Source organism: Petaurus breviceps, unplaced genomic scaffold (genome assembly GCF_028583685.1).
Source record: "Petaurus breviceps papuanus isolate PSGF00001 unplaced genomic scaffold, PetGlider_PUasm1.0 90696, whole genome shotgun sequence".
NCBI classification, from domain to species: Eukaryota; Metazoa; Chordata; class Mammalia; order Diprotodontia; family Petauridae; genus Petaurus; species Petaurus breviceps.
The window spans coordinates 9,444,508-9,458,752 of record NW_027187314.1 but is presented as its reverse complement, the minus strand read 5'-3'; the positions used below and the strand labels follow the sequence as shown (position 1 = coordinate 9,458,752).

The window sequence follows — 14,245 nt, the reverse complement described above, 5'->3', positions numbered from 1 at the left end:
CATCTCCTAATTTGGTAGGAGTGTTATGGTTCTTTAAACAGGTCAGGCCTGGTGCTGCTGTCAATGCACACCCTATTATCTTCTCTTCTTTTCTCTTCCCACCCCACCTCCCAGCAACCACCCCTTTTCCTTCCTCCCAAAAGTGTTAATTATTATGAAAACAAAGGTGATGGATCCCCGGGAAAGTGAGGGGTTGGGCGGCTGGCTCAATCCTGCTGCTTGCCCCTGGAAGCCTCCGCGTTTGCCCGAAGAACTGCTCCCGGGGAGGGGTATGGTCGCTGCTGGAACAGGGGCCCGGCCGCGGTGGTGTCTGCGCCTGTCTTTGCCTCGTTCTTCTTGGGGAGCCCCGTGGACCAGGTGCCCCGGGGGGCATCCGAATAGGTGCTGGGGTCCATGGGATCCAGCTCTCCGTCCTTGCGGCCGGCTTTCTTGCTCTTGGGGTAGGGCGCCAGCTCCTCCCGGCGATGGTGGCGCCGCTCCTTGGCCTCCTCCCTCTCCAGCTTCTCGTACCTGTGGTCCAGCTTGTCGTAGCCTCCCCACTCCGATGACATGTCGTAGCCGCGCTCCGGCCTCTCGTAGCCTCGGTCCGGCTTCTCGTGGCCACAGTCCATCTTTTCTCCCGGCTCCAAGTTGCCCTTGAGTTTCTTGGCCGCCTTGGTGATGACCGAGCTGGGGTCGCGGGGGTTGAGCCAGGACACGAGGTCCGTCTCCACGTTCCAGTAGTAGGGAAGGCCGCACACAGGGTCGAAGACTTTGTACCAGTTGGGGGGCAGACCTTCGAGGCGAGTGGCCTCGTAGTCCACGGGGTCGTCGTCATAGTCCTCGGCAATGATTTCTTCCTCTGGATCGGGTTCCACCAGCTTGAGGAGCCCTCTCTTGGCTAGGCGGGTCTGGAGGGCCGCAGGGAGCGGCATGGTGGCGAGCCTGGGGAGGTGGTGGTGGGGGATGGGAGGGGGCAGCCCAACAGCAACCGTCCACGGCCTCCTCAGCCAGCCAGCTTCCTTCTGCCACTTCTGGGCTTTGCTGGGGAAGACAACTGGAGCGTGCTAAGGCACTGGCCGAGTGACGTCACTACCGTTTAGCTCTTCTCCCCGCCTCCCCGCTTAACGGGCGCAGGACCTAAGGAGGGGCATGTGAGACCCCGCCCCCTTTGAAGGGGGAGGGACTTTTCAGGGAAACCGTGTTCTGTGCATGCGCACTTGCTGGGGCAGGGCATAATGATCTCCTGTGTGCCTGGAAGAGCTAACCTTTCCCTCCTCCAGTTACTCCCTCTTTCCTCCTTCTGCCAGTACATCTTTTTATTTTAGTATTGATTTTTGATCTTCTTACCAACCAGAATATGATTTAACACACACAACTGATTTTGAAATAATTCCTAGATTGGTTTCTTTCTGCAGAATATAGCCGGAGGCTCTCTTTCTCTCTCCATCTTTCTCTGTAGCGCTAAATAAGATTTTTGATGTTTTTGCAAAGTGCTCTATGAGGTTAATTAGCTAATCAAATGTAGTTCATTAAGCAGCAAGGCAGCACTTACTTTATCCAGTGTTTCACCTCGTTAGAACAAACACTCTACTCACCTTACATGACTTGAAAGTAAAGCAGGAAATTGCAACAGATTTCTGAACTCACTCGTACAATGACAAATTCTACAATTACGAATACTCGACAGCTTTTATGATTTCCCCAAAACTTAAATTTACTAGGAAAGTTGAATACGTTCATGAGCAAACAGCCACCAACATGGTTTGAGGTAGGGGGAAGGAACCAATGGACCCTTGTCCACAAGTGCCTAAGTAATCAGCCTGACATTAGTATATTGCTGGGTATAATAGTAGCATAAGTAATAAGCTCTTTAAGGTTTTACCAGGCATTTTCAACACTCCTCTGGCATTAATAAAGGCTCATTTAAAAATATCCAGGAAATTCTGTCATTATGCCTTTGTGTATTTTGTTTGCTGAATTATTGCGGTAATAGGAAAACGGGGAAGTTTTGTTGAAGAGTGGTTGGGATTGCTCAGTCAGTGAGTCAGCAAACATATATTAAGCACTTACTGAGTTGGAAGCACCACGATAATTGGGGAGACAAGATGTAAATAGGTAGTTACCAGAGACATAGAGAATAATGTCTTTCACCATCTTGGGACAATAGGTTACAGAACCAAATCCAACTTGATAAATGAAATAATATTCATAAAAGCCTTAGCCTAATGCCTGGCACATAGTGGGGCTTAATAAATGCTTGTTCGCTGCTTCTCCTATTCCCAAATGGGAAGGTAAAGCATGATGGGAATCCCTGAGCAGTATTCAGGTTGAGTATCTTCAGGGCAGGGCACGAAAGACTATCAGGGAATCCTGAAGAGGCAGGAAGGAGTGTTATTTCTCAAAGGCACCTAAGACTTCAAAATGCTTTGTCTGCTACAATTTCCACGATTATAAGATTCAGAATCTTAAGGATATATTTCTTAAGGTGTCTATGAAATATTCAGACCTTCAGTGTGTTATGAGCACACAGTATTTATAAGTCTGAAGGGACCTTGTGAGGGCTTCTAACCTCCAGATAGGTTCTAGACTAATTCATTTTAATAGATGTAAGTCTATACTATGTTTAAAGACTTTTAGGAAGGATATTACAGTCTCTTCTAGCAAACTATTTCAAAATTTAACAGTCCTAATTATGAGGAGGTACTATGTTATATTTAACCTTTTACAATCATTTAATTAAGCCTATTCCTTCTTTGTCCAAGAATTCTCTAATGAATTTAAGCGTAGTACATCCTTAGTATTTGAAGCAGATATGTTTTGAAAATTCCATGAGTAGACAAATCCATAGAACTGATAAATCAAACAACCAATAAACAAGCATTTATTAAGTGTTTACTATGTGCCAGCCATGAGCTAAGCTTGGGGGATATGACAAAAGTGAGAACTTCTGCTCCTAAGGAGATTACATTCTAATTGGGGAAATAAAACACACACATACATACACATATTTACACACACATGCACATACATATATGTGTACACATATAAACATATATATATATGTGGGTAGGCAAAACTAATCAATATCTTGGTAGATAATCTTGGAAAATAAAGTGTTTGGGGGACAGAGAAAGGAATGAATGGAAAAAAGTAGGTGAAGCCTTTTTTTGAGATTTTGATTATGTTAGGGCTCTAAATTCCAGGATAGGGGAAAAGTTCTGGGTAGAGTGATTAAGTAGGTGGTGTGAAGATTTTGATTTCCTTTGGAAAGTGTGAACATATTCATTTATTGAGATGACTGAGTAGATCTGTTAATTAATGTAAACCTAAGTAATTATAGATTCACACCTCACTGAGGAAGTCTCAGCTTTAGAAATGATTGGATTGGCTCAGGCTAGAACAGTGGACCTATTATCCCATACAATGGCCTCATTCTTTTAAACTCATCAAAATGACCCCCTTTGCTAATAAACCTTAAACATGTTAGCAATGTAAACAATTATACTAATTGACTTTTATATAAACTTTTAAGGTGAAGAAAGAACTTTACATAATTCATTACTGCCTTTCCCCCAAGACTTGGTGTCTTCCTGCTGCCTTCTGACTTTAAAGTCTCCACTCAGGTCCACGATTCCCACCCTAAAATTTCTCATCCTTACTTCATTTAGAGTTGATTTATACTTATCTAACTCATCTAGTATTGATCTAATTAGTATTTTACATTATGGTGTGAATAAGGTTTAACTTTCCAAATGAGACAATTGCATTTTAAAAGATGAAATTCTGGAGCCAAGTGAATCTCATTGGTGGAATATGTGTATATATATGGGATGCACTGTTTTAGCAGGCAGACATCTTGGTTTCTTGCTATTTGGAGCCATTAGTAAAGTCTTTTTTGGTGCTGTCCCAAATCTATGGGGAAGTCAATAAACATCTATTAAGTTATATACATTATAATATATAATATATAACATATATAAGTTATATACATTATACCTGGCACTATACTCAGCACTCAGGATACAAAGGAAGGGGGAAAGAGTCCCTGCCCTATGGGAGCTTATACTCTAATGAGGAAAGACTACCCATAAAGAAGTTGAAATGGATGGGAGAGGTAACTGGGGATGGGGACATCCTCCTTAAATGGAGGTTCTGGGAAGAGCTCTCAGCTTTCCACCTCCAGCCTCCCTCACCCCCTAGAGCAGAGAGTACTGAGGAGTTGTGAGTTCCAGGAATGATATTGGCAAGGTGTGAGTCTGGAGGCTGAAGTGACCTTCCTGGAAGAGGAGTTCCTGGGGCATTATGAAGTCCAAAGAAATCTATCCTCTTTACCCAAAAAGAGGTTCAGGAAAAGCTGGGTAGAACACAAGCAGCCACAGTTAGGTAGGAATCTTTCCATCAATGAGTCATGAATGAAGAAATGGTCTTCTGTGTAACAATTTCTTGTATTACAGAAGCAATGAGAAGCTGCTCTTAACCAGCTTTTAGCCATGAACTTGTTAAACCCAAATTTTCTCTGTCTGCCTGTCAGGGGAAGAATTCAAGGTTGATTTCTTAAGTACTTTGATTTCCAAAGCTGATAATGACTTTATACATCATCCTCTATGTGTTATCTAACATTCAACTCCTTTTAATTTGATACAAGTCAACAAATGTTTACTGACTGCCTGCTATGAGCAAGACACTATGCTAGTTGGGGAGCTTCATTTTTAGCGGGGGTCCTCTATAAATTAATGCTCCCCTTGCAAAAAAAAGCACCCTGTTACATAGGAATTTTATCTATTCACATAAGATAATGAAGGATTGAAATCCAGTCTCTTAGTAACCCATGTGATTTTGACCAAGTCATTCACCTCTAAGGCCTCACTTTTCTTATTTGCAAAATGAAGGCTCAATGATTACTAAGGTCCTTTCCAGCTCTAAATTTAGGATCTTATGAATAAGAATATGTTGCTGGAAGGATATACTGCATATATTATTACTTCATGCCGATTAGGTGACTGTCTATTCCAACTGTGTATTAGGCTAGCATAGTTTTAGAAGTGGAAATATGGGGAGATGAGTAGGGTGTCTTTACCCATTTGTGGGCTCTAAAGTGCTCACACAGAAAGGAGGAAGGGGCAAAAAGAGTTTAAAAGCAGCCAAGTGGCTCAGTGGATAAAGTGCTAGAGTTGGAGTCATGAAGAACTGAATTCAAATTTTTCCTCAGACACCGACTAGTTGTGTGACACTGAGCAAGTCACTTACCTTTTCTGTGCCTCCATTTCTTCATATATAAAAATGGGGCTAACAGTAGCATGTACCTCACAGGGTAGTTGTGTAATTCAAATAAGGTGACACATGTGAAGTGCTTTTAAAACCTTAACGCACTATATAAATGAAAGATCTTATTATTATTTTTCCATTCATCTAATTGATAGAAATGCTGAAGTATACCAGGTATGAGTCTTAGTCTTTTGAAACACCTTTTTTCTACTAAGTTATCCATGTACAAATGATAACATATTGCCTAAATGTGAAGAAATGCTTTCAAACGTACAAACTTGATGTATAAGGGCTTAGATAACAGAACTTTCATATTAGCTCTGTATATTTAGTATACTTCTCAGTTTTGTGGGTATTTGGGGGGCATGGTTGGAAGATTATACTATCATTCCTTTATCTTTTCACCATAGTCATCAGTTTTAGATCAATACTTACTTTAAATGTGCAAGCCATTCTGAATGTCAAATGGATAGAGGAAATCATGTTTATACTCTAACATATTTGAAACACAACTTCAATCAGGATAGTCTCAAAGGGGGAAATGCACTGGCCCAGGGACAATTCTCAATTACTTTTTACATCACAGCTGGATAATTTCAGCCTATCTCTTGCTCATCAAATGACACAGTGGGAGGCATAGTTTGAAAGGAACATAGAGAATTGTTATCCAGCACCAGCTGGGTAGAATGGAAAGAATGAAAAGAAAGGAAACATTCATTGTACTTTGAATGTGTGCAAAGCATTCCAGATTGTCTGGAAAGAGGCCTTTAAAAGTCAGAGAGGTGAATAATAGTCTATTAGAGAATGGGCCATGTGCCACCCTTAGTAGTAACAGCACTTTAACTACTTTTGCCTCTTGTGGTCAAAGCACTAACTTTTTTTTCTGTCCCACAATTGCACTGAATTGCTATTTAAAAAAAAGTTTTAATTTTTTGGTACAAGGAATAGAAAAGTCAATAGGAAAATATTCTGCACTATACCCATATGTAGTTAAGTGAAGTGTAGGAGTACCAGAAGGCCTCCATTAACTGAAATGTGCAGAGAAATGAGTGTTCTGATTAATTAAATTTCCTGATCTATTCTAGTCATCTAGAAAGCATTGAAGGCTTGAGTCAAGAAGATCTAAGTTCAAATTTGGCCTCAGACACTAACTAGTTGTGAGACCCTGGGCAAGACATTTAACCACTGTAAAATGAAGATAAAAATAGTGCTTAACCTCCAAGTTTTGTTGTGAGGATCAAATGAAAGAATTAAAATAATATTTGTAAAGCACTAACCACCTAATAAATTCTTATTTCCTCTTCTTTTCTAAGGTTTATTAAAAAGATTAGGTTTGTTTTAATTTTTACTGTTGATTTTATTAAATGTGTAAGTCCACTTCCCTGCCTCAGTAAGTACCTTGTATTGAATCTAATTTATTATTTGATGTTTTAGAGTCTTGGTGGTCCAAAAAAATCATCATTTCAAATGTTATTTTTCATAATAATAGGAGGCATGAACGATAGGGCTATAAGTTATTGACCTCCAGATATATTCAATAATTCCTATCCCATACTTTCTATTCCTTTTTATTCCTTTTTCCCCCTCCCTTTGTAATGGCAAAAACTGAAGTAGTTCATACTTTGTTTCAGCTATTGAATTAATACCTTGTTTCAGTCTATTAAGAAACAGAATGTATGAACTCCACAACTTGTGAACCCTAGAACTTTTGAACTCCTTGGGAGGAGCTAATGACTATATAAGAAGAGCCCCAGGGCTAGAAACAGTAGGAACTGAGAAGAAGACTCTTGTGGTGGCAGAGTCAAGAAGGAGAAATCTTCTGCTTTGTCTTCCCAGAAACATGAACTGTGAAGGACTTGAGGTGAACTGAACACTGTGAGCTTCAATATGAAATGGAAATTGAATGAGGAACTGGACAAGGAGCTGGACAAGGAACTGGGAGCTGCCTGCCTTTGAATCTAGGTAACAGTTAGAGCTGGGCCCATGTAAGAGGAACCATGGAAGCCGAGAGCTAGCCTCGAGTCAAGATGAAAGAAAACTTTACTTGGATACTATGTACTGACTGAGAAGATTATGATTTACTGTGACCTAGGTGTGGATAACCTGTATATTTTCCACTACCCCTTAAGGGGTTACCGAGTAGTGACTAATGATTGAATAGTGACTGATTTGTAATTTAGTGTGCCCCAGGAGTGGAGAACTTTGACTATTGTATTTTGTGACCCTTAAGGAGGCAAGCCTCCTTGGGATGGTTGAATGATTGAGTTACTTAATGATTGTACTTTGTTGAAAGCTATTGTGACCACTTTGGTGAAAACTATGTGGCCATTTTAGTGATAAGTCATTGGGAATGCTGTATTTTGATTTTCTGTGATAAGTTGTAACATGGTGAATGCTGTACCTTGATTGTCTGTGAATGTTTTGCTCTGATTTGTTATGGAATAAATAGTGTTCACTATGCTATGTAGTCAGAACCTTGAAAGCTGTTCACAGCATCAGTCCTCTGGAAAGCTGCTTGTGCATGGCTTTACACCTTTACAGGATTTCTTGATGGCAACCTGTTTTGTTCTGATTTCTCATTCTCCTAAAAGTTGAGTGAAGAAAAATGATTGTGGCTACTTGGACATTCTGATCAATCAAACTTTTACTATAATAAAACAAGTGGTGATTATCTTAGTTAAAATCTGATTTGCACATTTCTTCATGTTTGGAAGTGGTTGAGAGAGGGAGCAAGGTGTTATGGATTGAGAGCTAACCTTGGAATGAGGAAGACCTGGGTTCAAGTCTTTGATAACACATGGGTTGTTAGACCCTGAGCAAGTAACTTAACATCTCACTAATGCATGTAACTCTTGAAGACTCTAAGTTATATAACAAGGGCTGACCTGTATTAATAGAGTGGATGAACTTGTGAGAGATAGGGGAGAGGGGGAAGGGGGCGGTTGAAAAAAATGGAACAATTTACATTAGAATTTCCAGAGAACAATAATTGTGCAAAATCATATACTTTGGCAGCAAGGAAGGAAGAAGTAAGAAAAGATATAGGGTTTTAGTATGAAACTGAAAGAAGGAATCTTAGGAAAACAAAAGAGATAAAGGACAACCCATACATGGAAAATATGAAGGCATTTAACGGTATAACTCTGATAAGACTTTGAATTTCCTAGGAGAGTAAGACCTCTGAGGTATAAAAATGTTCCTGTTCATCTCCCACTGACTGCCTTCAAGGGCCCTTAAAATGATTCCAAGTCTTGATTTATGACTTAAGATTCATAGCATCATCAGTAGGCTTCTTGTGGATCAGGGAGCTATGGAATTGGGGAGGCTTGAATTATCCTGCCACACTCCTTTAATACCACTTAGCACTATGAGTGGGCCTAGGAGAATTTGGGTTAATTTTGTGCCCTGGTGGATTGATATGGGTTTAAGTTGTGGACCTTCAGTCAAGAAAGGCATAAAGTAAGCAGAAAGACTCTTAACTAGGAACTCTTGGGAGCCCAGAAAACATTCTTGATAGTTACTTTTACTCTGAGCCTCTTAATTATTTCTGTCTTCCTAAACTACTTTTTGGAGCCTGCTTTTACCTGGAGATATTTGAATTTGGTATATTTTTATTGAAATGATTGATTATTCGAACCCTTAAGATATGAGTGATCCATTTCACCAGATATATAATCACAAAGAGGACAAGCTGTATGCTTGGATATGCATCAGGTATATTTTCTCAACTCAACTCAAATATTTATTAAACACCTGTATGTATAATGCATCTGTCTCTGCAAAAGGGATTTAAAAAAAGAAAAGGGAACAATCAACCTCGAGGAGCTTACATTTTATTGGAGTAATATGCAGTGTACAGAAGAAGATAAATATAAGATAATTTTAAGAGGATCACTAACATCTGTGATGGGGGTGAGGGGTGGGGGTCAAAAAATTTCCTGAAAGAGGTGATACCTGAACTGAGCCTTGAAGGAAGAAGAGGTTCTCAGAGAGTGAGGTGAGGAGGGAAATAATTCCAGGCATGGGAGATAGTCTATGAAAAATTACAGTGGCAAGTGATTAAAAGCTGAGTTCCAAGATTAGATAGTATTCCAGGTTAACTGTCAATCAGTCTGCTACTCAACATTTGTTAATCACCTACTTCATTAAATGCTAGAAATACAAAGAAAGGCAAAAGGCAATTCCTACTCTCAAGGAACTCACAGTCTAATGAGAGAGACAACATGCAATTTGTATACAGAATAAATTGGAAAAAATCAACAGGGGTAAGGCAATAGGACTGAGGGGGACCAGGAGTGATATGAAATAAGGCTGGGAAAAGAGATTGTGGAGGGATTAAAATGTCAGCCTTAGGAATCTGGATTTCATCCAAGGACGTATGGTTAGGCATGTATCTCAGGAACATTATTTTGGCAGCTATGTTGAAGAGGGAACAGTGAGGGGAAAGACTGGAAGCAGAGGGATTAATTACGAGGCTGATGTCCATGCAAAGAGTATGAACTAGAGTTGTGGCCACATGAATTGAGAGAAAAGAACAGTGGCAAAAAATATTGTGAAGGTAGAATTGACAATACTTAAAGACTCATTGAATATAGAGGTGGGGGTAGGGATGAGACAGAAAGAACAATGAAGGATGGCTTAAAGGTTGCAAATCTAGATGATGCCATAAATAAAAATAGTAAAGCTTATAGGAGCCCCTACTTTGGGGAAAGATGAATAAATCTAATTTTGGACACATTGAAGTCTATGGACTCCTAGTTGGAGATAGGTAGATGAACCAGAAAGGACCTATCTCCATTGAGGGTCTCCAGGAAGAGTGAGTGTTCAGACATATAGGAGACCTATAAAATCCTTGAAACCAAGGGAGGAATGAATGATAGTATTGAAAAATTTAGAGATTTCTAAAAGGAAGAGAAAATAATACTAAGTTTAGGGTTTGGTACTCTTGGAGAAGACAGTTTTGTTGAGTGACTGAGTCAGACATTGAGAAGGAAGAGGTAGAATTACCAAGTACATTGGACATTTTCTTGGAGTTTGGCTGTGAAGGGAAGAAGAAATGATAATTTGAGGGGATGTCAGGGTCAAGTGAAAACTTTTTCAAATTTTTATTTTTTTAGTATAGTACTTCTTCTGGGAGCACTTCCCTCACAGGGCATTCATCCTCAGCATTCTGTGGGTTGTGCTGAGGGGTTGTGGTACCTTGGCGCTTAAATCCTAAGCATCCAAAGGATTGTTCCCCATTATCAATTGACCAATTGATTTCTACATGTTTTTAAAAAGGGTATACACTGGGGCATCTAGGTGGCTCAGTGAGTAGAGCACTGGCCCTGGAGTCAGGAGGACCAGAGTTCGGATCTGGCCTCAGGTACTTAACACAATTACTAGCCATGTGACTTTGGGAAAGTCACTTAACCCCAATTGCCCTCCAAAAAGCAAAAAAAAAAGGGCATTCATTAAAATGGTATGGTAAGAAAAGTTGGTATAAAACATATCCTCCAAACTAAGGGTGTGCCTTCCACCTGCACATAGAAGGTCCTTGGGGAGAGTGCACTTAAGTTTATAGTACAGTTTGTCAAGCAAACAGCAAGCAAGACAACATGAGGTAAAGGGGAATATCTCCTGACTTGTGCTCTGAGAAGTCCTTTTTCTACTTTATAAAGTACTTATGAAGTTCTCCCTTTGTGGGAATCTCTTCTGGATCCTGATGATTGGTGTCCATAGCTGGAATTTCTTCTCCTTATGAGGGGATCATGATCCCTGAAGCTGCTGCCATAATGCCCCTTATTAGTAATGGCACTTTGGTGGGACCTCAAGATTTCATTGAGGTTGCTTGGGCTCTCCTATATCAGAATTCTTGTTTAAAATCAGGAAATAATAATGCAGAAGAAATAGACACTATGTGCTCACTAATACATAGTGGCCATGGTATCAGCCAGGCACCAACAACTTAAAGCAAAGGCTCTGCATTCAAAGCTGTCAAAGAAAGATACCCAAGATGCCCAAGTCATGCCTTTTGTATGCACACTTAATTCTGTCTCAGCTATTTATGAGTCATTGGTTCTTCTACCTCTGCATCCAGTTAGAAGACTTCATTATCATGTTGAATCAACCCTCAGTCATCATGGGTGGAAACCAGTTAACAATAACTACAGGAAGAGACTATATGCTCATGTTTCAAGACCTGAATCTTCATTGGTCAGTTCTCCCCTTACATAAGGTGAAGGGAAATCTGAATATGTTTGCAGGCAATAGATAGGGAAAGACTGAATCTAAGAGAGTTGGAGAATAATTCAAGGGTCCAGGTTTTGAAGAAGATGGGAGATGATGGAATATTATTAAAGAAATTATGGAATGACCTTATAAATAAAAGCTATTTATTCATCAGAGATAAGGGCAAAGAAAGAGAGAATGGAAAATGTTATAGAGAGGTTTAAATTATGTAAAAAAGAGAAAAAAAAGAAAGGAGATCCTGAATTTTCTTAGCTGTTATCTTTTGACAAGCAGGGAGCAAGAGGTGATAAAAGAAGGCTTAAGAAAGTAAGATCTGGGGGTGGCCAGATGGCTCAGTGAGTAGAGCACTGGCCCTGGAGTCAGGAGGACCTGAGTTCAAATCTGATCTTAACACACACACACAAAACTAGCCGTGTGACCTTGGGCAAGTCACTTAACCCCAATTACCCTCCAAAAAGCAAAAAACAAAACGCAAAATATTCCTTGCTCTCCTTAAAAAAAAAAAAAGAAAGTAAGATCTGAAACACTTTGGTTGGTCAAATACATTTACCAAATACTTATTATATGCCAAGGTTTGTGTTTGGAACTGAGAATACAGAGGCAAAAATGAAACAAGCTTTTACCTTAAGGAACATATATTCAGTTGGGGGGTTGTACATGTATGTGTACATGCAAAATTGTCATTGTTCATCTTTCCTTCTTGAAAAGGAACAATGGCATCATGAGGGTGACGTCTTACTCATTAATTGGATTTAAGTGAAGCAGAGAGGTGCAAAGTTATCAGCCTTACTCTATCCTCAAGAGTCATGAAATCCAGTGGAAAGACAGAAGTCAAGACAACTGCTGATGGCCCAGGATACAGTCGGTGACTTTGATCTTTCTCAATTAACGTCTTTCCCAGGGTAAATCCCAGATAATTTCAAGGAAGAGAATACCTGGGGGAATAGAGAAGGCCTCAGATGGATAATTCTTGAGTTGAATTTTGAATGAAGCCAGGGTTTTGTAATGCCATGCACTAGCAGCTTTCCAGAGGACTGCTACTGTGAACAGCTTTTAAGGTTCTGATTACACAGTATAGTGAACATTTATTTATTCCATAACAAATCAAAGCAAAATATCCACAGAAAATCAAGGTACAGCATTCACAATATTGCAACTTATCACAGAAATCACAATATAGTATTCACAACAGTTTATCATTAAAATGGCCACATAGTTTTCACCAAAGTGGTCAAAATATTTAGAACAAAGAAAAATCATCTCAAAGTACAGTAGTCAAAGTCTTCCACTCATGGAGCAACTAAGTTAACTCAGTCAGTGCTTATCAATAACAATGATCTCAAAGTACAATAGTCAAAGTCTTCCACCCATGGGGCACACTTGATTAACTCAATCAGTCACTTATTCAGCAACCAATTACTAAGTATCACACACAAACCCTCCACCCCTAGGTCACTAGTAAACTACAATTTCATCATTACTCAGTACCCAGGGAGAGGTCTTTTCATCTTGACTTGGGGCTGGTTTTCAGATTCCCTGGATCCCCTTCCATGGTCTTAGATTCTACTTGGATTCACCAGACTGGTTCAATGGTACACTGGGTTCAATGGCATACAACTCCCAGTTCCTTGTACAGTTCTCTGGGTGGGTCCTGCTCCACACTGAAGTTCACAGGGTCCAGTCCATCTCAGATCCTTCACAATTTCTGCTTCCAGGAATTCAAGGCTCAACCAAGCCACAAAGTCTCAGCATCCCAGTCATGTTTCCTTAGTCTTCTGCTTCCTCAGTCTTCTCCTGGGCTCCTCTGTCACCTGGGTTCCTGGGCTCCTGGGCTCCTGGCTCCTGGCTCCTGTGCTCTTGGGCTCCTGTTCAGAAGAAGCTCCACCACCACAAGTTCTCAGGAAATTCTGGCTCAGTTCTCGATTCTCTCTTCTGTAGCTGCTCTGCCACCAGATGCTGGTCCCAAGAAATTCTGACTGTGCCTCTCTGGGGCTTTTCCTTATATACACACACAGCATTAGCTTTCTGTTTCAGGCAACCCCTTCCTGTTATAGACTTAACAGGAGATAGGAGTTCATACCTTCTGTTTCCCCAACAGAGGCTTAATCAATTAGTAAGTGCTAAGTACCTGCTACCTTGACAATACAAAAAAGGGTCTTCAAATTCAAATTACATTACCATTACAGGTTTCTAAGAATGGAAGGTAAGGTAAGAGTGCATTCCAGGTACAAGGGACTGGAGGATAGCCTGTACAAACACATATGATAGAAGACGAAATAGTATGTGAGCAAGACCAGGAAGGCTAGTTCAGCTTGACCCCACAGTCCATGACGGAGAGTACTGTAAAATAAGCTGTCAAGGTAGGTTGTAGCTAGGTTGTAAAGTGCTCTAAATGTTAAAAGAGTAGTTTAACTTTAAGGCAATAGAAAGTCACTAGAGCTTAGTGAGGAAATTGATGTGGGCAGATCTCTGCTTTAGGAATATAATTTTGACAATTGTTTTGGGAAAAAGGAAAGACTTACAAAAGGAAGATCAGTACTATATAAATATTAACTCATCATGAAACTAACTGGGATTGACAGGGAAAATAGAGAAGGTTGGTGGGTGGTTTCAGCAAGACAATAATGTTTGGAATGAGGAATGAGGTAGAGGGAGAAATGGAAGGACTTCAAGTGATGATTATAAAGATAAATTTTAAAAGTTTTTTTTTATAAACTGTCCCTTATACTATGTTACATTTTCCATTGAGCAAATTAAAAAAAAATAG

At 40.1% G+C, this 14,245-nt stretch overlaps 1 protein-coding gene across 3 annotated transcripts; it reads right to left on the bottom strand.

Annotated features, from left to right (window-relative positions):
- Nucleotides 1-206: 206 nt before the first annotated feature.
- On the bottom strand, nucleotides 207-914 carry LOC138144294 (polyglutamine-binding protein 1-like). 3 transcript variants are annotated; one of them, XM_069065618.1, is made up of 2 exons: nucleotides 625-914; nucleotides 207-432 (listed from the first exon to the last, which is right to left on the bottom strand). In XM_069065618.1, exons 1-2 carry the CDS (start codon nucleotides 912-914, stop codon nucleotides 207-209), a joined length of 516 nt encoding a protein of 171 aa, XP_068921719.1. The 3 variants fall into 3 exon arrangements, with proteins under 3 accessions (XP_068921719.1, XP_068921720.1, XP_068921718.1); XM_069065619.1 differs by having other exon boundaries at nucleotides 207-500; nucleotides 714-914; XM_069065617.1 differs by having other exon boundaries at nucleotides 207-914.
- Nucleotides 915-14,245: the final 13,331 nt, after the last annotated feature.

Excerpts from the sequence above, each read along its gene's own strand:
- LOC138144294 (XM_069065617.1), bottom strand. The coding sequence starts at position 914 with ATGCCGCTCCCTGCGGCCCTCCAGACCCGCCTAGCCAAGAGAGGGCTC.